Source organism: Dipodomys spectabilis, unplaced genomic scaffold (genome assembly GCF_019054845.1).
Source record: "Dipodomys spectabilis isolate Male_0828 unplaced genomic scaffold, ASM1905484v1 ptg000002l, whole genome shotgun sequence".
Classification (NCBI taxonomy): domain Eukaryota; kingdom Metazoa; phylum Chordata; class Mammalia; order Rodentia; family Heteromyidae; genus Dipodomys; species Dipodomys spectabilis.
In genome coordinates, this window is record NW_024870679.1 from 21,588,878 (window position 1) to 21,615,749 (window position 26,872).

The 26,872-nt window shown below is 32.2% G+C and overlaps 1 protein-coding gene across 5 annotated transcripts in view; it reads right to left on the reverse strand.

Moving 5' to 3' along the window:
• Window positions 1-26,872, reverse strand: part of Prkacb (protein kinase cAMP-activated catalytic subunit beta) — a 108,319-nt gene that overhangs the window by 18,220 nt on the left and 63,227 nt on the right. For all 5 annotated transcript variants that reach the window (XM_042675407.1, XM_042675399.1, XM_042675436.1 and 2 more), the window contains 7 exons: window positions 17,271-17,332; window positions 15,267-15,395; window positions 11,595-11,693; window positions 8,114-8,196; window positions 6,172-6,298; window positions 4,401-4,496; window positions 1,196-1,318 (listed from right to left, as the gene is read on the reverse strand). In XM_042675407.1, the coding sequence (XP_042531341.1) occupies window positions 1,196-1,318; window positions 4,401-4,496; window positions 6,172-6,298; window positions 8,114-8,196; window positions 11,595-11,693; window positions 15,267-15,395; window positions 17,271-17,332 (719 nt within the window). The remainder of the gene's footprint in view (window positions 1-1,195; window positions 1,319-4,400; window positions 4,497-6,171; window positions 6,299-8,113; window positions 8,197-11,594; window positions 11,694-15,266; window positions 15,396-17,270; window positions 17,333-26,872) is intronic.

A 26,872-nucleotide genomic window follows, 5' to 3' on the forward strand; every position in this document is an offset into this window, starting at 1 on the left:
CTAACAAAAATGTTTGGAGAATAAAAAAGTGACAAGGTTAAAAGGTATAGCATATGCAAGAAAAGAAAAATGTCCTTTCCTATATACTTTTACATCAGTGCTTCAGCCTCCTCTGAGAGTGTATCAAAGGCTACATGGTAGGAAGAATCAGGCTCATTTCTTGAAATCAACCGTGGTACTTTCCAAAAATATCTTAAGTGCACATAAAGTCAACGGTGACTGACTACAAACAAAATCAGAAATTATAAATGCAAAAGAAAGGAAGTTCATGCAGAAACTTAAACAAAACACTGTGACATAGAATAATGTTTCAAATTACTTATTACATGGCATAAGGCATCTCAGCAAAAGCTGTTGATTAATGAGAGTTAGGGGTAGAGATGGGAAAACAATAATGTTATTTTGACTAAAATACATGTATTTCTGAAGTACATATATTAATATACACTTGAAAAAAAACTTGAATAACAGGTAAGTAAAACAGGCTCTGTTTGAGGTAGGCAGATTCAACAGGAGTACGGAGGACAAATAGAGAAGGTAAATGAAGATGAACATGATTGAAATATTTTGTCTATATAAAAATAGAGCAATGAAGTCTGTTCTAATTGTTTTAGAAGGGAGAATGACACAGGGGTTTATTTGATAGCATACAATATACATGGGTGGAAATGTCACAATGAAATCCTTCTTGGTCCAACTACTGACTGAAAGTCAATAGCCATTATAATCGAAATCAGCCCAAACAATTCTACAGAATCAGTTCTATGAATTCCTATGGTAAAAAGACTTATCTATTTCATGTTTACTTCTATTTTGTGGTATATGACATAATTAAAACCAGAAGTCTCTACTGAAAGAGAAATGGCACAAAAATAGCCTTTAAAACTTTTCAAGTACATGTCTACAAAACTGCTAATCTTTATTTACTTAATAGAATATTGAGAATTGTGAAATGACACCTTGCTTTGTAAAGAATATGAGTACTAAATACAAAAGTAACCTATACTTTGCTAGCTTTTTGGTACACCTGCTCTTTTTTTTTTAAACACTGAATATATCTATTTTTCCCCTAATGTAGGATTAACAGTCAGATAATATTATGTGGTTTCAATCCAAAAGCCCTAAAATTCATATGCAGAAATAAGGAACAGGAAAAGATACACAAGTTGAGTAAGTAGTAAATAGCATTACTTACCTTCCCAGAAACAATCTTTTCGTAAATCTGAATTGGTTGGTCTGCAAAGAATGGGGGGTAGCCAGCTGCCATTTCATAAATTAGCACTCCTAATGCCCACCAGTCCACTGCTTTATTGTAGCCCTGAGACAAACCAATCATAGAGTCAATCAGTACTTAAATTACTAGAGGAAAAAAACGCTATTGGTAATTTCAAAATGATCTGGAAACTGCTAACAAGCTATAAAGAACAGGATTTTAAAAAGGAGAAAAACAGATCAGGTCAGATTTAGATACATGAAAGGGAGAATTCTATCTTTCTTTCTTTCTTTTTTTTTTTTGGGTCCGGTCATGGGGCCTGAACTCTGGGCCTGGGCACTGTCCCTCAGCTCTTCAGCTCAAGGCTAGTGCTCTACCACTTGAGACACAGCGCCACTTCTGGCTTTTTTCTTTTTGCTTATGTGGTGCTGAGAAATCGAACCCAGGGCCTCATGCATGCAATGCAAGCGCTCTACCACTGAGTCACCTTCCCAGCCCACTAAAGGGAGAATTCTAGATATTGAAATTGGGTACTGGAAAGAATTACTAATTCCTCTTCCTAAAATCATGAAGAATATTATTGACAATAAAATTTCTTCTACTTTATTGTGATAATTGTTGCTCAACAACAGAAAGGGACATAAACCATTTTGTCTTTTAAGGCTTATTATAGGCCCATCATCTTAAGATCAGGTTTCCAAGAGCAAATCTAGAAAGGTTTAATGTTTTGAAACAAAATAGTAGTACTGGAATAGTAAATAACAAAATTGACTTTAAAATATTATACACTCTTGGAATTAGGACTGTGAATATAGCACGGATAATCACATGTATATCACAGCATCTTGAGAAATATAAAGTATACTTTTGCTCTATACTGTTCTATTCAACTCTAAAATATATTCAGGAAAGAAAATGAACTCAGGGTTTTGAGAGGTGTATAACAAATGGAAAGGAATAGCATGTACAAAGTGAATAATGAAAAGAATATACTTGATGTTAACATCAAGCTTACTAGATTTCACACACCGAAGTATTTATAAGCTCATAAATAATAACATTTATATATTTCAACAAAGTTTGCTACCAACTATGATCTGTATCAATTAGCCCCCAAAATTATGGGAAAAGTAGAACTAGCAATTATCTGATCATGGAAAGAAAGAAGCTTAGTTCTTCCCAGATCTTCTATTCTGTCTTTGAACAGGCTCTCGGATCAGTATCACTACTCACATTCTACCTTTTTGTCAGAATATTAGCTTTACAAATAACTTAGTTTTCCAAGATATTAACAAAAATACAATAACATAATGTAGAAATTTCCTTTTTATCTTTTTTCTTAATTTTGTATTTTATCAAAGGAAGAAATACTATCATAGAAAGAACTTTACTAATAGAATTAGTCATTGATTCTGCTTAACTCTTTCATTTCTGTTATAAATTCTATGCTAATGTTTATAGTAAATATGTCAGATAAAAGTAAATATCATAGGTATAGAGAACTTAAAGACTCAATAAGCCATAAATAATATGCAAAGAATATAGACAATTTATACATTTAATGGCTACTAAGCATTAAAAATATATAATAATAATAATAATAATATGAATATAAGAACAATGACATCATTTATTTCCCATTAAGCTAGTAAATATTTTTTCTTTTTTTTTTAAGCCTGAGATTGGGACTCAAACTCAGTACCTGAAGCTTTACTCATTGCCTAGAGCTCTACCCACTGAATCAAGCGTCCAACCCCTAGTAAATATTTTTAAAATGATAATGATCTGTGCTGGAAAGGAGGTAGTAAAATAGATACTATCTTACACTACTGGTAAGAATTAAAATGGTACTATCTTTTTGGAGAGCAGCTTGGCAATATACAAGAAGAGCCTTAAAAATGTTCATGCTCTTAACCTAGTAATTGCACTTGGGGAATCTATTCTAAGGAAATAATGTAAAATACAGAAAAAAAATTAAGCACAGAGATGTTTTATTGCAGTGATTTCTAACATAAAAAGAAAAATAAAACTAAGTCAAATCCCCAATCATAAAAACAACCACCAAAAAACCCCAAAAGATAATCTAAAATAATCAATAACAGATGAATAACTGTTATATGGCATGTTTGTATACAAGGATTAGCACCACAAAACTAAAAAGGATGCATTACTGATATTATGTATACAAAAAAAGAGCCAGACACAAAACTATAGATGCACTAAGATTTCAACTAGGATTAACAGGCATAGAAAAAAATATGCCCAAATGTTACTTTGGGTGGTGAAATTTTTCCTGCATCTTCAAAATTTATACAATGAACATCTACTTTCACAATATATAAAGTATTGTGTTTTGGTGCTTATTTTTTTGTGAGTACATTATTTGTTAAATGCATTTAAAGAAATGTGTTAACAGAAATGATAGATTATAAAGCACTAAAAAGACTATATATGATTTAAATTACGAGAAATATTAAGAGGAAAGCTAATAGGAATATTTTATTTTTTTATAGTCTCACACTTTTGTAGCCAAATTTGAATTTGTTTATGACCTATCAGGCATTTCTTATATCTTCTTATTTCCTTGTTCCTTTATGCTCAATTTCTGCTAACTTCCTCTTTCTAGCTTGAGTTTCTTTAGCCTTCTATATTAAGGGCTGGCAAGGAAAGGAAAGGAGAAAAACATTCTTTTAAATATAGTTATAGTTTCTCCTACATTTTGTCATTCAGAAATAGAATTTCTTTCAATAACACTGAATCTATTCATTATATTTAACATAGAATTAAAATAATTTTCATATATTCCTTTTATTTAAGTGATAAATTTGAAAAAGGAAGAACTGATAATTGATCCATAGCATGTCTAGATCTTCCTCTTAAAGAGATAGGCAGAATAAGCCTTCTCCACCTCGAGTTACTGGGAATAATAATGAACACTATGATTTTGGTTTCAGGGCATGGAACTAGAGTTAAATTTATTCACTTAAATTCTCTAAGATCCAGAGTTAAAACTGACAGAAGATAGGGGACTAATAGTAGAATATAGATAATTATTTAGAAATAATGAACAAATATGCTTAAAACTACAATTTAGATCAAATAAAAATACATACTATTTAGAAAAATAAACTTTTCTTAACCAAAGTCTCATATTGTTATTTCCCATATATGAATATTAGGAATATACCTTGCTGAGGATTATTTCTGGAGCCAAATATTCTGGAGTGCCACATAATGTCCAAGTTCTACCTTTAACTCTTTTGGCAAACCCGAAGTCTGTAACCTATAAAAGAAAAAAAATTGAAAAAAATTATTACTTTACAATAAATATGACTGCTGTACCTCAATGGAAAATTAACAATTCAGGATCAAGTGAAAGCCATGAAAAAGTGGGAAAAATTAAGTCAGTATAACTGAGACTACTTCGTGAAGACAACTATTTAACAAACAAAGGATAAAACAATCCAAGCTGCAAATTCCCTCTCTATCTCAAAAGAGACAAAGAAAAAAAATAGAAGAAAAATTAAGCTTCAGTCATTATCATAAGATCCTAGGCCCAACGAACAAAAAAAAGGAAAATAATAGCTTGATAAAAATCCAACAACACTGAATTCCTAAAGTCTGACCTGCCTTCTGCCATTAACTCCTATTAATGAAAACAATAATAGGAGAAGCATGATAAACAGGTGACAAGGCATATTCTTACTCTAGTAATAGTCCTATATTGGTCTTATATTGGTAGTCACAAGTCCTTTGGCAATTGTACAGCAGTGATAAAGAACACTGGCCCTTAGCCGGGCGCTGGTGGCTCACGCCTGTAATCTTACCTACTCAGGAGGCTAAGATCAGAGGATAGTGGTTCAAAGCCAGCCCGGGCAGGAAATTCCATGAGACTCTATCTCCAATAAACCACCAAAAAACCAGAAGTGGCTCTGTGGTTCAAGTGGTAGAGTGCTCGCCTTCCCCCCCACCCCCAAAAAAAGAACATAGGCTCTGGAACCAGATTGCCTGGGTTCAAATTCTGATTCTACCATATACTGTTTGGATGACATTGCTATGTATTACTTTTATTATCCTTAAAATGACAATAGAGTATTACCACTTTAAAGGATTATCAGCAAAGAGATAATACAGGTTCAACATCCCTGTTCAAAATCCTTGGGACCAGAAGTGATTGATATTTTGGATTTCTCTAGACCTTGGAATATTTTTACATACACAATGAAATATTTGTACTGGTTTCCAAGTCTAAACACAAAATAAATTTATGTTTTATATAAACTGTATAGTGACAACTTGAGGGTAATTTCATAAAATATTTTTAGCATACCTGCATTTTAACTGTACTCATTACATAAAGTCACATGCTCATGGGATTTTTCTATTTATGTCAGATGTTTCATATTTACATATTTTGAAGTTTTGATATTCAAATTAGGCAATGCTCAATCTGTACACATAGAACACTTGGAATATGTCTGGTACTAATGAGTACTCAGAAATATAGCTAAGGGCTGGGAAGGCGCTCAGTGGTAGAGTGCTTGCCTTGCATGCATGAGGGCCTGGGTTCAATTCCTCAGTACCACCTAAGCAGAAAAAACCAGCACTGTAGCTCAAGTTGTAGAGCACTAACCTTGACCTAAAGAGTTGAGGGAGAGTGCCCAGGCCCATAGTTCAGGCCCCATGACTGACAAAAACAAAAAGGGAAAGAAAAGAAAAGAAATATAGCTAATATTCCTTATGTAGGAGTCTAGGCTCAGTTTACAACTACACAGTATAACACATATAATCAGGTTCTACCCTTGATGTGATTGTTGAAGCAGAACTTTAAGCTCAGTTTTAGATATTACAAAGAACTGTTTCCTTTACAGAAGGAATTTAGTATGGATAGCTGGAGTTAAATGCATTGCTTAGTATTTTTATCATGTACACTGTAATATCATGTGATCAAGTCATACCTGGATATAACCTTGATGGTCAATTAAGAGATTTTCAGGCTTCAGATCTCTGTAGATGAGGTCTAATGAATGGAGGTACTCAAATGTTAGCACTATCTGAGCTGCATAGAACCGTGCATGGGGTTCACTGGAAAGAAACAAAGTATTTATTTATTTTTGTAAAATGAGTAACAATTACTAAGTAGACTATAAACAAAAGTTAATATGGGGTGGAGGTATTTTGGGAAATAAAAGCATTTTTGCTTTCAAATGTTATGCACAGAATTTTTTTAGTTTTCAAATGTTTAGTAAATTTCTAAATTGTCCTCAAAGAATACTTTAATACATTCTGAGGATATATTTTCTTCTATATATCTGTAAATGTTAGATTTCATTCTTTATGTTGAAGAAAAACCTATCCTTAAAATCATCTTGCTGTGAATCACTAGTGCTCATATTAGATAGCAATATCCACACAGGTAATCTGATCTTGAAAATGATTTTTTTAATGTGTTAACTAGAATATCTACCAGACATCCTGCTACAGTTAGTAGGCTCCATCTACTTTACTGATAAATTTCAAGAGCATTTGCTTAAGGATTTACATTATATAGACACCTTTTAATTGCATGAATCTGAAGATTAATAGTATCCATTTTTCATGTCACAATTTGCATCATTTCAAAAGTGTGAACCCACTAATTTGAATTATAGTTAATTTTCTAGAATATTCATTAAGTTCTGCTAATACTTGTAAGATTGTAATGATTTCAGATTTCTTTCTTTAACCTGAACTATTAATAGAATTTCTCTCAGGATGTCATTAATTTGATCTATAGCAAAAGAAACAGAAATTTCAAAAAAATTTATATATATATACATATATATATATATATATGTATATATACACATATATATGCTGTTCTTTTTGATTGCCACTGTATTTTCCAGGTCTTAGAGTGATTCATATCAGGATCTCATAAATATTTATGAACGATGATTATGAAAAGAAAAATACTTTTCAACCTCCTCATCTCAACAATGAAACAACTTATATCCTTTGTCAAGGTACAAGGAGGAAAACTGCAAATAGAGACTGGAAAACATGCCACTTTAAACTTGGAAGCATGGATATAAGAAGCTCCTTTCTATTTTCTATGGGTATCAGTAAATCAGATTACTCATCATCAGATACTAATTAGCTACCCATTGATGTTTGATTGAAGAAATACAGCATATAGATTTTAATCTAATTGTTGAAAGAGTAAAATGCTCTAAAATCAATTTGGCATTGGGTAGTCCTACTTAACATTGAAGAGAATGCAGGAAGATAATTTAGAACAGTGTGGTTTGAAGTTCAGATGTCTTCTAAGTAGATACTGGACATGATTCTACTGATTCTGATTAAATCCAAGCTAAACGACTATTCAATTTCTTATTGCCTCAAAGTTTCTAAGGTGGTATAAGTAGTATTTAGAGTACATATATCAAATGTATCAAATGTGTAAAAGTTTAGAAAAGACAGTGTAAAGAAGGAATTGTTTCAGTCCACTTGTTTCTTTATAGGGCAAAGTCAATATGATACCATTATTATTTCAAAAAATGTATTTTTCATCCTGCTCTTACAAATCTGTTATAAAGAATATATACTGTACATACTATTATTTCTTCAATGCTTTAATTAATTTAATTAATGCTTTAATTTTTGAATTTTCTAGAAACTTTAAAAATAATATCACAACTACCAGTTGTGAAGAATTTTTAAGTTGGTTTTATAGTACTTTCATTTGAATTTTAAAACACATACATTCTGTAGCCTCTTATAAATGTTTTTACCTAATACTTCTTGTAGCCAAAATCGTCGTTAATTAACTACTTTTATCATTGGAATTCAATTATAATTTGAGTTTAAAACCAATACTAAAGCCAATGAAGACTTAAGGAAGGGAAAATAATTGGTTACCTGAACCTTCCAATTCTTCTTAGATGTGAAAACATTTCACCTCCAGGAACATATTCCATAACCATGTATAAATTAGAATTATCCTATGGAACAAAAGAAAATAAGTCAAAATTATTAAATCTAGGCAAAGTATTTCAAACTCGTATCATGTGAGAAAATGACACTTATCTCAACCTCCTTCTTACATGATATTCTTATCACAAATTACTTTAGGGCTTGTGCTGTTCTTGTTTTTCCAAGAACACTTAATTCCTGAATAATGAAAACGTACAATGCTAAAGAATACACAAATTGTAAAGCCAAAAAAATAGCAGAAAAAAGCTTATGAGAATAATTATATATTCTGTCCAAAAGGATAGAGATTTTCATTTTTATTTTTGCCTGTCCTTGGGCTTTAACTCAGGATCCTGGCATTGTCTCTGAGCTATTTTGCTCAAGACTAGCACTCTACCACTTAAGCCACAGCTCCACTTCAGCCTTTTTTAGTAATTAATTAGAGATAAGAATCTCATGGACCTTCCTGCCCAGGCTAGCTTTGAACTACAATCCTCATATCTCAGCCTCATGAATAGCTAGGATTTATAGGTGTGAGCCATCGGTACTTGCCTGAGAACAATGGTTTTAATATCTTAAATACATAGACATTTATTTGATTTAAAGAACAAAGGGATAGAACAAAGTCAAACGTTTCTTATGATTCAATAGTGCAGAGGTGACAAGTATCATTTCAAAGAATTGAAAAGCCTCCAATTTAAAAAATAAATCTGTCCTAAACTATTAACACACTTAAAAGTGGAACAAAGGGGGCTGGGAAGGTGGCTCAGTAGTAGAATGCTTGTCTTGCATGCATGAGGCCCTGGGTTTGATTGCTCAGCACCACAAAAGCAGAAAAAGCCAAAAGTGGTGCTGTGGCTCAAGTGGCAGAGAGCTAGCTTTGAGTCGAACAGCGGAGGGAGTGCCCAGGCCCAGAGTTCAGGCCCCATGACCACCACCACTACCACCACCACTACCACCACCACCAACAAAAAGTGGATCAAAGACTGTTCTGTATGTACATTGGAAGAGCAGAATATAAGTTATGAAATAAAATGATCAGAATATTATAGAAAGGTTTAAGTGAAGTAGAAGATATGTTTAGTATATTCATTTGCATAAATATAAGACTTGCTAAATAAGGTATTACTATGTTTCTGTATCACTAAAATATTTGATTTTGTATTATTTTCTCATCAAAAATTATACATCCCCTTGAACAACTGCTCCAAGGAGAAATAAAACTTTCCAATGTTAAGGACAATAGGATTTAAATACTTAAAACCTAAAGATATTTCTTTGCTGCTTGAGTTTCATCTCATGTAAAATTCTTTTAAAATTATTTGTGTTCAATGTATCTTGATCAGAATCACCCCTTCTATCATTCTGCAACCCCATAACCCAACCCCATTTATCCCCTCAGGTTTTCTAGTATGATAACTTAGTATTATGACTATATTCTCCCACCATTCTTTCTGTTCATCCGCCTCCTCCCTTAACCTCTAACATGTCTAAACAATACTAATTTTCTGATATTCATTTATTATACTGTGTATTAATTATTCAAAGGTGTTACATTATGAAATATACCCTTGTGAATATCAGTCAATTTGATAATGTATGCATCTATATAGTCTTATATGTTATCACCTTTGTATTTTAGAGCTAACTATAATATAAGAGAAAACATGCATCCTTTGTCTCTCTAAACCTGACTTACTTCACTCAGCATAATTTGTTCCAAATCCACAGATTTCCTGCAAATAACACACTCTACTAATTAATATTAAATATTAATATTATATAGATGTATATATTATGTATAGATGTATACATGTACATGTGTATGTATGTATTTCACACTTTCTTGATCCATTCACCTCTTACATGACATCTATTTCCATAATGTGGCTATGAATATTGCAGCAATGAAACAGATATACAAGTGTCTTTATTGTATCTCAACTTGCAATCTTTTGGATAAATACCCAAGAGTGGTATAGCTCTATTATAGTGTAGTTATATTTGTAGTTTTTGACAAATCTCTATACTGTCTTCAATAGTGACTGTACTAATTTACATTCCAACCAATAGTGTAATAGTGTCGTATTTCCCCCCACATTTGCACCAGCATTTGTTGTTATTTATATTCTTGATGATGGCTACTCTGACTAGAGTGAATTAAGATAAAATATCATGTTGTTTTCATTTACTGGCCATTTTCACTTCTGAGGAGTGTCTGTTTAGTATTTTTGCCTATTCATTAATTGGGTTATTGATTCTTTCAGAGTTTAATTTTTTGAGTCCTCTGTATATTGTGGTTTTGGACACTTTTTTTCTGAGAACTATACAGTTGGCATAGATCTTTTTTCATTCTATAGACTATCTTTTTAGCTTAGTAACTATATCCTTCACTATGCAGCAGCTTTTCAAGTTAATGCAATTTGCCAAACCTCTCTCCTTTTTGCTAAGAACCTAGATTTCTATTCATGAAGTTCTTGCCTGTGCCAAAAAATTCTGTTGCTTCTCTTGGTCCTTCCTGTAACATTTTCAGGGTTTCAGGTCATATATTGAGGTTTTTTTTTTTTATCTATTCTGAAGTGATATTAGTACAAGGCAATAGGTCATATATTGAGGATTTTGATCTATATTGAAGTGATATTAATACAAGGCGATAGGATAATGATCTAGTTTCAGTATTCTGCATATGGATGTCCAGTTTTCCCAACACTCTTTATTAGAATGGTTGTCTTTTTTTTTTTTTTTAACAGCATGGCTATTTTCATGATATTAATTCTGCAATCCTTGAAGATGGGAGGTCTTTCCACCTATTGGGGTGTTTTTCAATTTCTTTCTTTAAAGTCTTATTGCTTTGATATAGAGGTCTTTTACCTCCTTGATTAGGTTTATTCCTAATGCATTTCTTTATTTGGAGTTGTTTTCTTGATTTCCTTCTCTATCTGCTCATTGTTGATATACAGAATGGCTAATGATTTTTGTGGGCTACTTTTATATCCTGCTCCTTTGCTGAAGATACATATCAGTTTTGTGATATGGGGGTGAAGTCTTTAACGTCCTTTAGCTAAAAGATAACATAACCTATAAATAGAGAAATTTAACTTCTTCCTTCCTTATTTGAAGCCCTTTTATAATTTGTTCTTGCCTTATTGCTCTGGGTAGGAATTCCACTACTATATGGAACAGGAACAAAGAGCATAAACACTCTCATGTTAGAGGAAATGGCTTTAGTATTTCACTATATATATAGTATGATGCTGTCTGTGGGTTTGTCATATACAGCCTTTATTATGTTAAAGTATATTCCTTCTATTCCCAGCTTCTCCAGAACTTTTATCATAAAATACTGTATAATTTTGTCAAAGTGGAATTATTTAACAAGTTCACATTTCTGGAAAAAAAATGTTACCTAGATATTACTAAAATTTACCTTAAAAGAGTACTCCAGTCGGACAAGAAAAGGAAAATTCACTGCCTGTAATATTCTTTTTTCATTCAAAGTATGCTCTATTTGCTTCAGTTTAACAACCTGTCACCAAGAGATAAGATATGTTTTAGTATATTTGAAGAGAATTCAAAACTTATAATCATTATAAAAGTATTTCTATATAATAGTAAACTTGAATAAGTAAAATTTTAGGCTTGAGGAAAAAATATAATTATTACCAAGTAAGCTTATAAGATTCAAATGAGCAAAGCCTAATAGTGAAGAACATCAACTATGAATTGAGGTAAAAAGTAAGGACTAAGTAGAGATAAGAAATAGATATATTAGAATTACTTTAAAAGTTACTTTAAAAGCTGAAGTTATAAGGAAGTCAACCAATTGAGCATGAATAAGAAATATAATTAAAAATACCAGCCAGTTACTGTTATTCTGAAAAAAATTAGAGGCAAACAATACTGAATTGATTGACAGTGAGAAAATCTATGTGCTAGCCTAGCCTTCTATTCAGCTCCTTCTAAATGAGGAGTTTTCTTTCAACACTTGGAGCCTCACTTTCTGAAGTCCAGAACATCAAGTAGTTTAGTTGCTACTATTCACATTTTAACTAGTTTCAGAACCAGTTAGTATAGAATTATTGTAATAAATTATATAACATTGGTTGGAGAATTCTTGTTTGTATTTAATTTTCACATTATGATGGACCAAGTTTTTAATTAGGCATAAACAATGTGTCATCTTGTGAAATAAGTAATGAATCCATGAATACATGCGTAAGTGGGGCTTTCTCCATTATAGCCCTATACCAACTATGTATGTGTGGGATATAATATAATTAAAGCTAGAAAGAATCGTATGTAAGTAAATAAATACATAAACAAGTAAATAAAAGTTTTTCTGATGGGTAAGGGAAATGAAAACATTGTTGGCAGCAAAGTAGGCAAATTAGTAAAGGTGAAAAGTCTGGGACTATGGAAACTATGTTGTTGTAAACGCCAGTTGAAATCAATTGAGTATCAAACTAGTAGTGGTAAAAAGGATCTTTAAAATGCCACTTTTGTGGCTTGAACTCGGCCTGGGCACTGGTTATGAGCTTTTGTGCTCAAGACTAGCACTCGACCACTTGAGCCACAGCTCTACTTCTGGCTTTTGGTGGTTAATTGGAGAGAAGAGTTTCACAGACTTTCCTGCTCAGGCTGGCTTCAAAACATGAACCAAAGTGGCTTTGTGGCTCAAGTGGTAGAGTGCTTGCCTTGAGTGCCCAAGCCCAGAGTTCAAGCCCCAGGATGGCCAAAAACAAAACAAAGCAAAAAAACATGAACCTCAAATCTCGGCTTCCTGGGGAGCTAGGATTATAAATAGCAACACATTTTTAAAGCAAAAATTAATAAGGAAGAAAAGCATAGAAATCAGATAAACCTAGATCAAATTCTACAACTCTTAGCTCTTTGGCAATAGAAAACTACTGAAATAGCAAGATTACTAGTTTTAAAGGAGGAATAAAGCCATACAAAGTTGTGAATACACACTGGAACAACATAAAAGACTAAGCAATACTTGACTATAGCACAGAGTAAGACATGTGACGGTCTTAATTCTTTCCTTTACCTTCCCCAAGATGGGACAGGCAAGCCAGTTTAATTGGAAGATTTCTTATATCTTCTCTACATAGTTTAAAGCATAAGATGACATACTTTATATCCAACATTCTACAAAGAAAATCATTTATTATAAACTCTTTTAAAAAGATAATATATCAGGAGGAAGCTAGACAAAGCATCCAATAAATGGTTTAATAAGCTTTCAAAAAAATCTGCTTAAATTAGAAGTGGAGATCTTAAGAAGGAATTGAGGATGGGGCATAAAAATGCATAGGGGAGGTATACAGAATAAGAAGTTTAGAGATCATCCAGAGCCTAGAGATTAGCAATCCTTAGAGAATAGAGGGGGGGGTGGGAACAAAATAAAACAGGAAAAGAGGTAAAAAAAGGAAAAACTCAAAGAGATAGGAAAATGAGGTTCCAAATGCTGGGCACAGATGTTGTCAAGGGAGTGGTCATCACAGTCATTGGCTCTTGAAAGGTCAAATCAGATGAGCCACGGGTCTACTGAACATGGTGGTTAGGTCACCGAATGGTAACATCAGGCAGAGCCATTTCAGCAGAGCACTTAGAGGTGGGTAAACTGTTGTGGGTTGAAGAATAATAGGAAGTGTGTTGTTGACAGGGTAACTACACTATTTTTCTCAAGAAGCATGGTTGGAAAGATATATAAATGAGGGAGGCAGACAAAGATGTGCAAATAAACATGTGTATTTACTATTTAATTTTGGAGACAGCCATTTCCTTTTTCTATTAGATATTAGTTTGCTTTTAATTAGAATAAAGACTGGACTGAAATCTCAGACTAATCTAATACTATAGATACTGGTTATATATAATTATATGAAAACATATTAGAGTCTGAAGACAGCATAAAATACAAACTATTCTAATAAGTTTATACTAATTACATGTTAAACAGTGGGTTAGTAAATAAAACACTATTATAATGGTTCTAAATATCTGTTTTTACTTTTGAAAATGTGAGCATTAGAAAATTTAAAATATTAAGCATGGCTCACATTTTCGACTGGATAGCATCAGTAGCCATATCTTAACTCTGGTTACCAGTGAGCAGTACTTCCTTCACACTTTCCTACCTATATCTCAGTAAGTCAAAAAGTCACATCTTAACTCATAACAAAACATCACACAACACATCTTAACACATAATAAGTCTAAGATAACACAAGATTTACTACAATTCTATTTCCTTCTCTTAATTGTTAAGATGATTACTTGGAAAATAAGACCTTAAGATTTAGAGCCTAAAATGCTTAGCTTTTTAAATTTAATTTTATTGTCAAGGTGAGGTACAGAGGGGTTCACAGTTAACATACATAGTGAGTACATTTCTTGTCAAACATTGTTACCCTCCCTCATTTTTCTCCCACTTTCCTTCCCCCGCCCTCCCCAGTTGTAAAGTTCATTTCCAATATGTTGTCTTGTGAGTATTACTTTTGCATTGGTTCATCCCTTGTCCTTTGTCCCACCATTTTGTTGTTCCCCTTCCCTTCCCTAATTCAGATAAATGTATATACAGAATGCTTAGTTTTCCTAATTCTTTCAGTATACCAGTATGTGAAAAATAACTTGAATTGTGTTTATAGTATGTAGTTTTACAAGTTTTCCCTGTTTTGTCTGAAATTTTAAATTTACAAAACCCAATTACATTAAATAAGCCATAAAATAAAATTGTTAAATTTTGCATCAAATTAAGAATTGGTTTCTACATTTTTCCACAGTGCAATGAAAATGTTTGTTTTATACATGTTGAATGCAATAATTTGTTAGTAAATATATATATACGTATATATATTTACTATATACTTATCTATTTACTCTATATAGTTAACATATATATGGACCATTTATAAATAACTATTGAAATAACAAATCTCCATATAATAAAACAATATAGTCACAATAAATAAGAATAGGAAATAAATGCAACAATCAGATTATTTAAAGGTATCAGTGGCAGGCCATCCTAATTCATCTATTTAAGTCTACTTGGCAAAGGCTACCCTACATGTAAGCAATGAAAAGCACTAACCTTTTGCTTATCTAAGATCTTCATAGCGTAATACTGTTCAGTGGCTTTATGTTTCACCAACATGACTCTTCCAAATGAACCTGTTCCAAGGGTTTTTTTCCTTTCAAAATCCTCAAGCCCAGCATTATTCTACAAATGCATGGAAACATAAATTAAATTTAAAATTAGAATTTTCTCTAAGAAGGCTGTAATCATTTAGTAATGTATAGCAATCATGGAAAATTTAACTTATAACTATCCATTCAGAAGAAAATATAAAAAGATAATCTAGATTCCAGGTTATTTATTTATTTATTTATTTTTTTGCCAGTCATGGGCCTGAACTCGGGGCCTGGGCGCTGTCCCTCAGCTCTTCAGCTCAAGGCTAGCACTCTACCACTTGAGCCACAGCACCACTTCTGGCTTTTTTCTGCTTATGTGGTGCTGAGGAATCGAACTCAGGGCCTCATGCATGCAAGGCAAGCACTCTACCACTGAGCCACCTTCCCAGCCCCTAGATTCCAGGTTATTAAGTCTATCTTTCCCCTTGAATACGAAAGGATCTAATAACAGAAAAGAGAAACATTACAAAACAGCATGAAAGTCAACTGAAATATAAGGCAATTTACAATATAAAATTCTAGTGCTTGACTAATAATAAATTCTACTTTTTAATAATTTATGAATTGACCAGTAATATATTGATGAAAGGAGTCATCCAAAGCTTACTGTCTTTGTGCACTTGTAAATAATTATAAAAAATGGCAAGATGAGAGATGAGAGCTCTTTTCATTGGAGTTACCTCTAAAAAAAACACTTTTACTTCAGTTGTGTGTTTATACTAGCCTATAGATCAGATAATAATAACATGAGAGAAAGCCTAGTGGCTTTCTCTCTGGTGCCATAATAACCCAGTATTACCTAAAACCATAACAATAAGAAAAGTGTTCCTCATCTCACAAAGAACCAAAAGCTAGAGTCTCAGAACAATAATCAAACTCTTCTTTTCTCCTTGAATAGATGTTTTGTTACATGCAAGCAAACAGCTTTGTTTGGCTTTGACTACAGCATAGAAGCAAAGAATTAGAAGCAGCAATCTATTGAATTTGTTGCTGCCACAACAAAATGAAAATTACTGGGAACAAATTATGTGCTAAATAGCAACAAGTAGTAATTGCTGACCCATTTGTTTAATAAGTTTCATTACAAAGATACTCATGAAGATCTCAGCAAAAATATTTCCAAGGCTTAGTCTGTGGTGTTTAGCTTTAAAAAGATGTATTGCAATACAATTCTTAAATATGTGAAAAATCTGCACAGCTACTGAAGTTTACTATCATTGAATTTAATTTCCAGTACAAATAAAATCTTGCTTTTAAAGACATCAGTTTCTCGTTTAATCTCTAGAAAAGGAAATCAACCCTTCTAACTTATACCATTTGCTTCATCATGTCAATCTACATTTATTGATATTGTTTGCCAATGAAAAAAGGCCCTTAAAATTGTGATTGAATTCATTTTATGGATCAATATCTGACTTTTAGTTTTACCTACATAAATGAATTGAAATGTTTAATACTATCCAACTAAACAACAGAAATAATCTCATTGATATACAATAGATACCTCTTTATGTTAATCATTTTCATTTGTGCAATAAAAGCATATCATCTTCCTCATTCTCTTAATATTTCATGTCACACATGTCTAACATTTTACACTTACAATATCTTAGTGCATATAATCAAAGATGCAATTAAAATTAATATATTAGAAAGTATCCAGAGGGTATAGCAACTTGGAATTACTATAAAAATTTATATTTAGGTAGTATATAAGAAGTCAGTTCCTTCTCCAATTTAGGTATATATACAATTATTAATTAAAAATGATACAATTGCCATTTTAATATACTAATGCCATTTGAAAATAAAATTTTCTGTAGTAGCAAACTACTTTGGAAAGAATTAAGACTGTACTTAACACGGAAATTTTAAACTGCAGAAAAAAGTAAATATTCCTTACCGGAGGAGGATTCTCCCACTTTTTCAGAAAGTCTTCTTTTGCTTTGGCTAGAAATTCTTTCACTGAAAATAGACATAAAAGAAATATTGTCTTATAATTAATATTACTTATACAAATATTTATATTACACACAAATCTTCTTTAAAAAGACAGACATATCAACCACTGTCATAAGAAGTATATTCCTTACTGTGATAGATTAATTAGCTATTTAGAGTCTCTAAACACAAAGCACTTTCTTATATTGCTAAAAATGTCTAATGTTCTATATTGGGATCATTTTTGTGAATTTGAAATCTAAGAACAGTACTGCTCCTGAAAACAACTTATAATGTAATGTAACAGAAAACAAATGTAACAGAAAGTAAATATAACAGAAATTCATCCAGTATAAAATAGTGATTTTAAATATATAAGCCAGCAGCAATATTAACAGAGGCTTTAAACACAGGAACACAAGATATTTGGACAACATGAACGTTTTCATTTGTGGAGTTTTAAAAATAATTGGTTTTGATAAAAGGCTGGTTTCAGGTAGACAATATGTTATTAGATTTGTGTTTCCTCTAACAAGCAGAAAGAAAGAACAAGAAATGGCAGACTAAGAGAACACAAAGGATATCCTCAAAGGCTTAAAAACAAAATGGAACAAAACATCAGCCAAAAATATAAACAACTTTAAAATCTTATCCTAAGTTTGGAATAAAAACTAAATATTGAATGCTTTCATAATTAAAAACCATATGTTTACATACTAGTAATAGCCATACTAATTAAACCTGTGGCTTTAAGTTTTAAATTTGCTAATTAAATGATGAACTATTAAAAAGCATTCCTGCTTTTCACTGTCTTCCCACATATTTACTAGCAATGGTTTGTTTCAAAACAACTTCAGGTGTTTTAAAAATAAGTAATAGGAAAAAAATTCCAAAAGATAAAATAACAACAACAACAAGTAGTTTTACTCTAATGTTAGGAATCAGAATAATATCTGATTACATAATAATCAATTACTTTAATATTTTTTGGTTAAGAAAATTAAGGGGCTGGGAAGGTGTCTTGCCTTGCATGCCTGAGGCCCTGGGTTCGATTCCTCAGCACCACATAAAGCAAAAAACAAAAAGCTGGAAGTGGCGCTGTGGCTCAAGTGGTAGAGCGCTAGCCTTGAGCTGAAGAGCTGAGGGACAGCGCCCAGGCCCAGCGTTCAGGCCCCACGACCGGACCCAAAAAAAAAAAAAAAAAAAAAAGAAAATTAAGAATACTTTTCTATCTGAATCTAGAAAGAAGAAATGATGTGTACATTCACAAACAGACATACGGACTGAAAAAAAAACACAATTTAAATACTGTTAAAATGGCAATCAGCTGGAAAATACAAAGTTAGAATGACACATAGGCAATTATTTAAGAAGTAGTGAGTGATAATGATGAAAAGACAGAATTAGTAGTGAAAGTGTAGGCTCTTTAAAATCCCAAATTATGTGGCAGTTTGAAGCAAGGCATTTTAGGACACAAATGGTTATTTTTCTCTTTATCCTTAATGTAATACCTTTGGGAAAACAGTAGAATTAATAAAAAAGGCTATTGGCATTCTAAGTGTGTTGCTCCTTCAAAATGATGTTGATATCAATAGCAGACATTCGTTCTCAGGTAATACTAGAGAATGAATTTCTGAAGACGCTGTGATTACTTTTCCTAAGTACCAATTTAGAAAATTTGAGAAAATTAGAATCTTTACATAAGCACCAGAACAATGAATCAAATAGTTATAACTAATTATCTAAATGAGATCTAATTCCTTCCAGAATTTAGAAAATTCTTATATTTTCTTGGAGTTTAGGGTAATCCAAGTCATCTTACTTACAAAGTTCACATACAATTGAAGAGTGGCTTTATGAATTTTATTAATTTATTCTGACGTAGAATAGACATATCTGAACATAGCCTTGACATTAAAATGACAACTATAAAATAAAAAATTATGGCAAAATATAACTATGATTGTTAAAGGCAATACAATTTGTGGTTCTTAAAATATATCATTAATTTCTTTTGAAACATTTAGCTATTTTGGATATGTGGAACTTTCACATCAAGTTGCAGTACAAACTGAGATGCCTGTATAATTACAGATATAATTCTGTGAAGAAAGAGAATTCAAGATTTAAAAATTCTGCAATATCCCTTTTTAGTTTCTCCTGTTATTTTATGCTAAATGGATCTAGGGCAAAGAAAAAGAAGCTGATCAAAGAATACAGGGCAGTATTTGCCAAAGTTGGTAAGTTGAAAAAATAGTAACCTCCTGTTGACGAGCTATCAAAAAATGTGGTATTTTATTCACTAATCTTAAGTTCACCAAACTCTTTGCAATATTCTCTGTACTCATCCATGTTTTGAAGTTTACTGCAGAAAGTAAACAACAGATTTTACAAAGGTCTTATAGGAAATTTATCAAACGTGTATTAATTAAATTATTAAATTTGTGCATTGTTTCTACATACAGAGGCATTTTCCTTTAGAAGAATGATGACCATTAAAATTATGTCATTAAATAATTTATGAAGAAAATGTTCTTAAAACATGTTTTTGTCATATAAAAATATATACAAATATTAAATCTCCAGAATAAATGTGCACTACAAACATAATAAACTATTTGTAAAGATATAAACCAACAAAATGCACATCTATATATATAACAACATATAATTATCAAAAATAGTTTACAATATGCTTGATTATGAATAATCTTAAAAATAGACACTCCAGAACCACATATACTTGCTCTGAATCTTGTATTTTTAAATCATTAATGAATTTAACTTCTAAATGTTTTCTCTGGCTACTATTAAGTTGCTGTTCACTGATACAACATATTAGCAAGTAGTTAATAAGACAGCAAATGGAAGAGAGCAAGATTCAAATATTAAACCCCAATCAATCCAAATAATAAGCACATACTTTTAGGTTCTCAATTTTTGAGTTCTCTTGTATTCTGATATACAAACCATACAATATTTAACCATTTAACTAATTGTGATAGCCTGAAAAGGCCAGTTTGGGGAGCTTTAGGGAATTAGAATGTCGTCTCTAATATTTCTTAACAGTGTTGTTGTAACAGGTACCTATCTACAAATAGCTAATAATACTATCTCTTTAGGAAAAAAACCACTTTGCAAATATGTTTTGTTCCATATTGGTTAATGATAGGGAAAACTAGAAACTACAAACATGAGGTTATATCAAGAACTAAATCTTTATCTCAGTTACCAACATCCATTGAAAATTAATTTATTTTCCAAATTAATTTTCTCTTCAGTTTTCATCATTTAAAAAGACGGTCACATTGCAGTTGAAAAGAAATAAGCATACCAAAGGAATCTATATGTGCACCCAGGTTTGTTTTCAGGAACATTCACCCATATTCATGATATGAAGAAAGAAGAAAGAAGAGAAAATTTATCTATTTCCACAAGTAATAAAATCAAACTTACTCCTCTCTGCCCACCTCCTTCAGTATTTTTGTATGTTACTTAAACATAAAAATGGATTATAAAGTTCATTTTAAACATTAGAAAATTTGACTATAAAACTCAAGCAATATATCAACGTATCCCACATAATCATTATAACTGTACAATGAGTAAGACTTTCACTAACATTTAGTAACTTTATTAGGTGTTTTGGGGGTACTGTGTTAGATAAACTAGATTACTGCTTATCATGACAAGAGTATGTTGTAAGTTATACTGTTATTATCCAACTCTTAAGAAGTTATCATTCAAACTTTGTATGAAAAATTTATAAATCCATTCCTGTAGAAATGACAACTTATAATGAGATAAATTTTACATCACTTTTACAGTAAAAGCACAACCATAACTTTCATTCAATGTATGTCAGACAAATATGAAGAAAACAACAGAAAATAGAACTAAAAAGAACAAATACTTCAAAGGACAAATGCACAATTAAAATATTACATGTGTACTTTATATACACATATGAAAACAGAACAATGAAACCTGCTGAAATTGGTTTAAGAAGGTAGAAAGAAAGACAGAGAAATGGGGGAGGTAACTTTGATTAGGATTTTTGTATGTATGTATGGAAATGTCACAAAGAAATGCCCCCTGTACAACTAGGATATGCTAACAAAGAAATCTCAAAGAAATATTACTGGTTTCATTCAAGATTTATAAAATCTATAAAATACTTCTTAATCTGGTTAATTCAACTTAAGTGATATGTATTAATTTGCCTTCTGATGCTAAGTATAATTTCTTCTACTTCATGGTAGTGTAATTATGTTTTAAAAATATATTACATATAAAAACTGCAGTATTGAGCCAGGGACCAGTGGCTCACACCTGTAATCCTAGCTACTCAAGAGACTGAGATCTGAGGATCATGGTTCAAAGGCAGCCCGGTCAGGAAAGTCTGTGAGGCTCTTGTCTCCAATTAACCACCAGAAAACGAGAAGGAGCGCTGTGGCTCAAGTGGTAGAGCACTTGCCTTGAGCTGAAGAGCTCAAAGACAGCACCCAGCCCCAGGGTTCAAACCTCACAACCGACAAAACAAACAAAAATACCCCTGCAGTATCTATATAGTAAATATAAACCATAAATATATAAAGTAATACATTTTCCTTCGTCAAGAAAAATATTTTTAGTTTATTATACTAGTAAACTATGACTTTATGCTCTATAAAAACTTGCAAACAACCAAATAAAATTTTTTAAAGGTAACATTTGTTTTATTAAAAACTGGTTGCCTACCAGATATTTCTGAAGAGGAAGACACTCATGTACAAAAAATAAAAATTGAGTAAATTGTATTGTTAAAAATAATATATTAGCATAAGGTCATTTATGCACATTTTCCTTATATAGGAAACTCAATTATCTATCAACATGCATTCAAATAAGACACTTTAAAATTAAATAATAAAATAAAACTACTATAAGTGACAAAACCAATACCATTCTTTTCTTTAAAACAAACACTTCACTCATTGCAATAGAGCTAGTAAGAAGTAAATTTTGAAACATATATCCTGTAACTATTGTAAAATCATCTGCAAATTTTGGCTCGTCAGTCAAACTTTACAGTAGGATAGACATTGCATTACAACATATCACTCACTGTTTTCAAAGACATTCACTTTCCAGGCATCTTACTTCCTGATATCAGTTTAACAATGCGTTCAACAAATACTGAGCCCCCTTCAAGCATTTGGGACACTGATGTAAACCACAAAAAATAAATTCTGTTAAGATCAAATCTGAATGAGGAGACACTAATGAAGGAACAAGACCATAATAAGGTGTTAGGAGAGTTTACAAGAGGAAAAGTCATGAGTAGTAAGTTAAATCATAAAAGATGACAGTATTTTGTGCTGAATCTTTAAGGATGGAGTTCTTCTAAGAGAAAAAAGTTGGAAAGGTAGATACTCTAGATTAAAATTATCTCCTATGAAAGATCATGGAGGAAGAACATAGTTGAAGAAGAAAATGGTAACGTTTACTTGTAACAGAACCTAGAACTTATGAGTACACAACAGTACTAGGAGGTGACGTGCATAGGCAAGCAGGAGCCCACTTAGTGAGCTACAAGTTTGCCATGCTTCTCAAGGGAGGGAAGGAAGGTGAGTAAACTTAGTTCATGGTTGCTGGACAGTATTCCTTCTGGGATACAGAAAGTAAGATCACTTGCTAAGAGAGAGGGAGTGGTAAGGAGGGAATGGTGAGAGTTTGGAGGCCTGAGTACTACACATGATGGAGCTACTGTAAGCAATAAAGGGAAGAGCTATCCCTGCAACTCCACATGGTGTATTCATTCACAACGTATCGTGTGTGTGAACTTTCTTTCTCAACCTGCTCCCTTCCTTGGGATGCTGTGGATTTTTGAAGTCATGCAACCCATATTTGAATAAAGGCATTTCCAATAGGAATTTTATACTGAAATATTAAGCTACATTAAAAAGACTGCCATAAAACTACTAGTCCTGGCAGATTGTGAAATGCTTTTTGAAATGCAGCTTTGTTCTTTAATTGTTCACTGAGACTTCTTGTAGGAATAATATTATCTACCAAAATTATATAGCAACTGTCTATAGACAGTTCTGAATTCAAATACTCTTGTTGCTTGACATAGTAGAGGCATAACTGCATCATAAAATATACATTACCAACTTAATAACAAATGATCCAATGAAACAGTTGTATCAATTTATCTTCCTACCACATCTTTGATATTCCATATCAAAGCAAATATCCATTTTGTTACTGATTATGAAATTATATCTTATTGATAGGTTGGATATATAATTCTCTGTAAAATTTCATAATTTTGCCCTTGAAGTACTTATTACTTTTATTAGAAATATTCTTAGGTTCCTTAGAGCTTTGGCTGTGAAACTTTTTATATTTATTTTTTTTTGTCGGTTGTGGGGCTTGAACTCTGGGCCTGGGCGCTGTCCCTCAGCTCTTCAGCTCAAGGCGAGCGCTCTACCACTTGAGCTACAGCGCTACTTCCGGTTTTCTGGTGGTTTATTGGAGATAGGAGTCTCACGGTCTCTCCTGCCCGGGCTGGCTTTGAACCGCGATCCTCAGATCTCAGCCTCCTGAGTAGCTAGGATTACAGGCGTGAGCCACCAGCGCCCGGCCAGGCTGTGAAACTTTTTAAAAATTGTATTCTATGCTTGCTGTCGATACACAGAACCTAGTTGATGTATATGCATATAGCAAGATTCTCCTCAATTTTTAGACAATCACAAATCATCTATAAATAATGACAATTATGACAATAATACCTTTTTATTTTCTTATTATGCTGGTTTTGCCCAACAGTGTAATGGAAAATTTCATTTTCCTATACTTTTCTTTTAAAACGATACTAGATGCAATAAACAAATTCCAGATTATTTTCTTTCTCCCATCTCTGGAAGATTCCATACAAGTTAGAAATGTTTGGTTCTTTCAATGTTTCAATGTCCTAGGAAACTGGACAGTCCTAATTTTGTTTTTAGTCAAACTCTAATTGATTCAAATCATTGAACAGGTTTAGTTGTAATCAGTTCTTTAAAAGTGCTTTGTAAGAACTCATACTTCTTATGCATCTTTATTTTTTGTTCCACTCATCATTGTTGGTGTTTCCATTAATATTTTTTCTTGTCTCAATTAACCAAGCTACACATTTCCAACTTGTTTACTTGACCACTCATATCACAAACATCTTTTCTGAACTGAATCATTTTAATTTACCTTTAAATCCAGTTTGGCTACATGCTCTAAATTTTGATATGTTGTTGAATTTTCTTTTTTTTAATTTATTTTTATTTTTTATTATTTATTTATTTTTTACTATTTTTTTTATTGTGAGAATACAGTACAGAGGAGTTAAAATTACATGGGCAAGATAATGAGTACATTTCTTATCAAGCATTGCTGCCTCCTCTTTGTTTCCCCTTCCCATACTCCCCCCGCCCCAATTCTCCCCCACCCCTCACCAAAGTTGTAAAGTTCGTTTTTCAACATAACGACTTGTACATCTCATTGTTGCAATGGGTCCACCTGTATCCCTAGTTAAACGCTTTGTTTTTTCCCTTCCCCTCCACAAATTATATCAACATCAAATATAGTGAAAGCAGGGGTTATATCATGGGGGAGGGACATACAAAGCAACATATAACTCATCTTGTAAATATGTTAGAAACAATTGCATGAAAGGACAAAAAAACAACATTTGAATACTTATCTTGGGGTTCATTCTCCTAATATCAACTTATCTGACCTTTTCTGGTTGACTCAGACATATACTAGTTATTGCAAATAAGGGAAACCATGAGACCTATGTTTCTTTGGGCCTGGCTTACTTCACTTAATATAATTTTTTCCAAGTCTTTCCATTTCCTAACAAATGGGGCAATGCCATTCTTTCTGATGGAGGCATAGAATTCCATTGTGTATATATACCACATTTTCTTGATCCATTCATCTACTGAGGGGCATCTGGGTTGGTTCCAAATCAATAGAAAGCCCACGGATTGGGAAAAGATCTCCACTAGCCATACAACAGACAAGGGTGTCATATCTAAATTATACCTGGAATTTAAGAAATTAAATCCCCCCAAAACAAATCTTCAAAGAAACAACTGTCCAATAAATAAGTGGGCTAAAGACTTAAAGAGAAACTTCTCTGAAGGGGAAAGAAGGATGGCCAATAGATACATGAAGAAATGCTCAACCTCTCTAGCCATAAAAGAAATGCAAATCAAAACAACACTGAGATACCACCTTACCCCAGTTAGAAAGGCTATAATCAAGAACTCTAATAACAACAGATGCTGGAGGGGATGTGGACAGAAGGGAACCTTACTAGATTGTTGGTAGGAGTATAAACTTGTTTCAATCACTTTGGAAAGCATTATGGAGATTCCTCAAAAGACTCTACATAGAGCTCCCCTATGACCCAGCAATCCCACTTTTAGGCATTTACCCAAATGATCACAAACAAGATCATACTAAAGCTACCAGCACAGCTATGTTTATTGAAGCATTATTTACTGTAGTTGAATTTTCAACTTATGAGTTAATTCTTGATCCATAGCTATTTGAATTTTAAAAAATTTTTAGTGATTGCATTTCAGTTGGATAATTTTGATTTTGTTTTGGTGGTACTGGAGTTTAACCTCAAAATCTTGCTATTGCTAGTCAAGGCTTCTACTACCTGAGTTAAGGCTCTAACATTTTTCAATTTAGTTGCTTTTTTGGATAAGATCTAGCATTTTTGCCCAGAGCTGGCCTTTTACTATGATCCTATTTCCTGTGCCTTGTATGTAGCTGGGATTAGACATGCACCACCACCACATTTAGACTGTTGAGATGGAATTTTTTTTTTTTAACCTAGGCTGGCTGTGAACCATCATGCTTTCAATCTCTACTTCCAAAGTAGCTGATAGTATGATTGCCCCACGACAATGTATTGGGTTGTTTAATTAGCCTTGTATTATAGATTGAACTTAACTGTTTTGTAGTAAGAGACTGTAACTGTATATACATTCTTTGGAATTTGTTGAGTAGCTGCAGGTTTGGCTTGAAGTGAACAGCTTTTGCCCTGTGATAAGCTGCAGTATCTACTGTAGTATGTTTCTCAAAAACCACTTTTGGAGTGGTTTAGAAAAATAAATCATAATAACTAAAAGAAGACTAGTTATCACAAACATATTTAGTCTAATAAATAATTTCTTCCAAATAACTATTTCATACAATATTTTAACAAAGCCTCCAAGCCAAAATGCATTTTATTTCAATAAATCATAGTTGAGAGCCCAAAAATATCAACAAAATTTCAACCACATCTTATTACCAAGACTAGCATATTAAAAAATATAACCCATGGATGACAAAACTATCCAAAGGAAAGTTAAACTTATTATTTTAGGATTATATATTAAAATAAAATTCCCTTAATATTGTGGTTCTTCTACTTACTAATTTATAATAATTAAGAACAGTGGCTAATGAATATAATAAATCAAACCATAAAATATTAAAAACAGATTATTGCTTCTGAATAATAGTAATGACATTAATTATTTA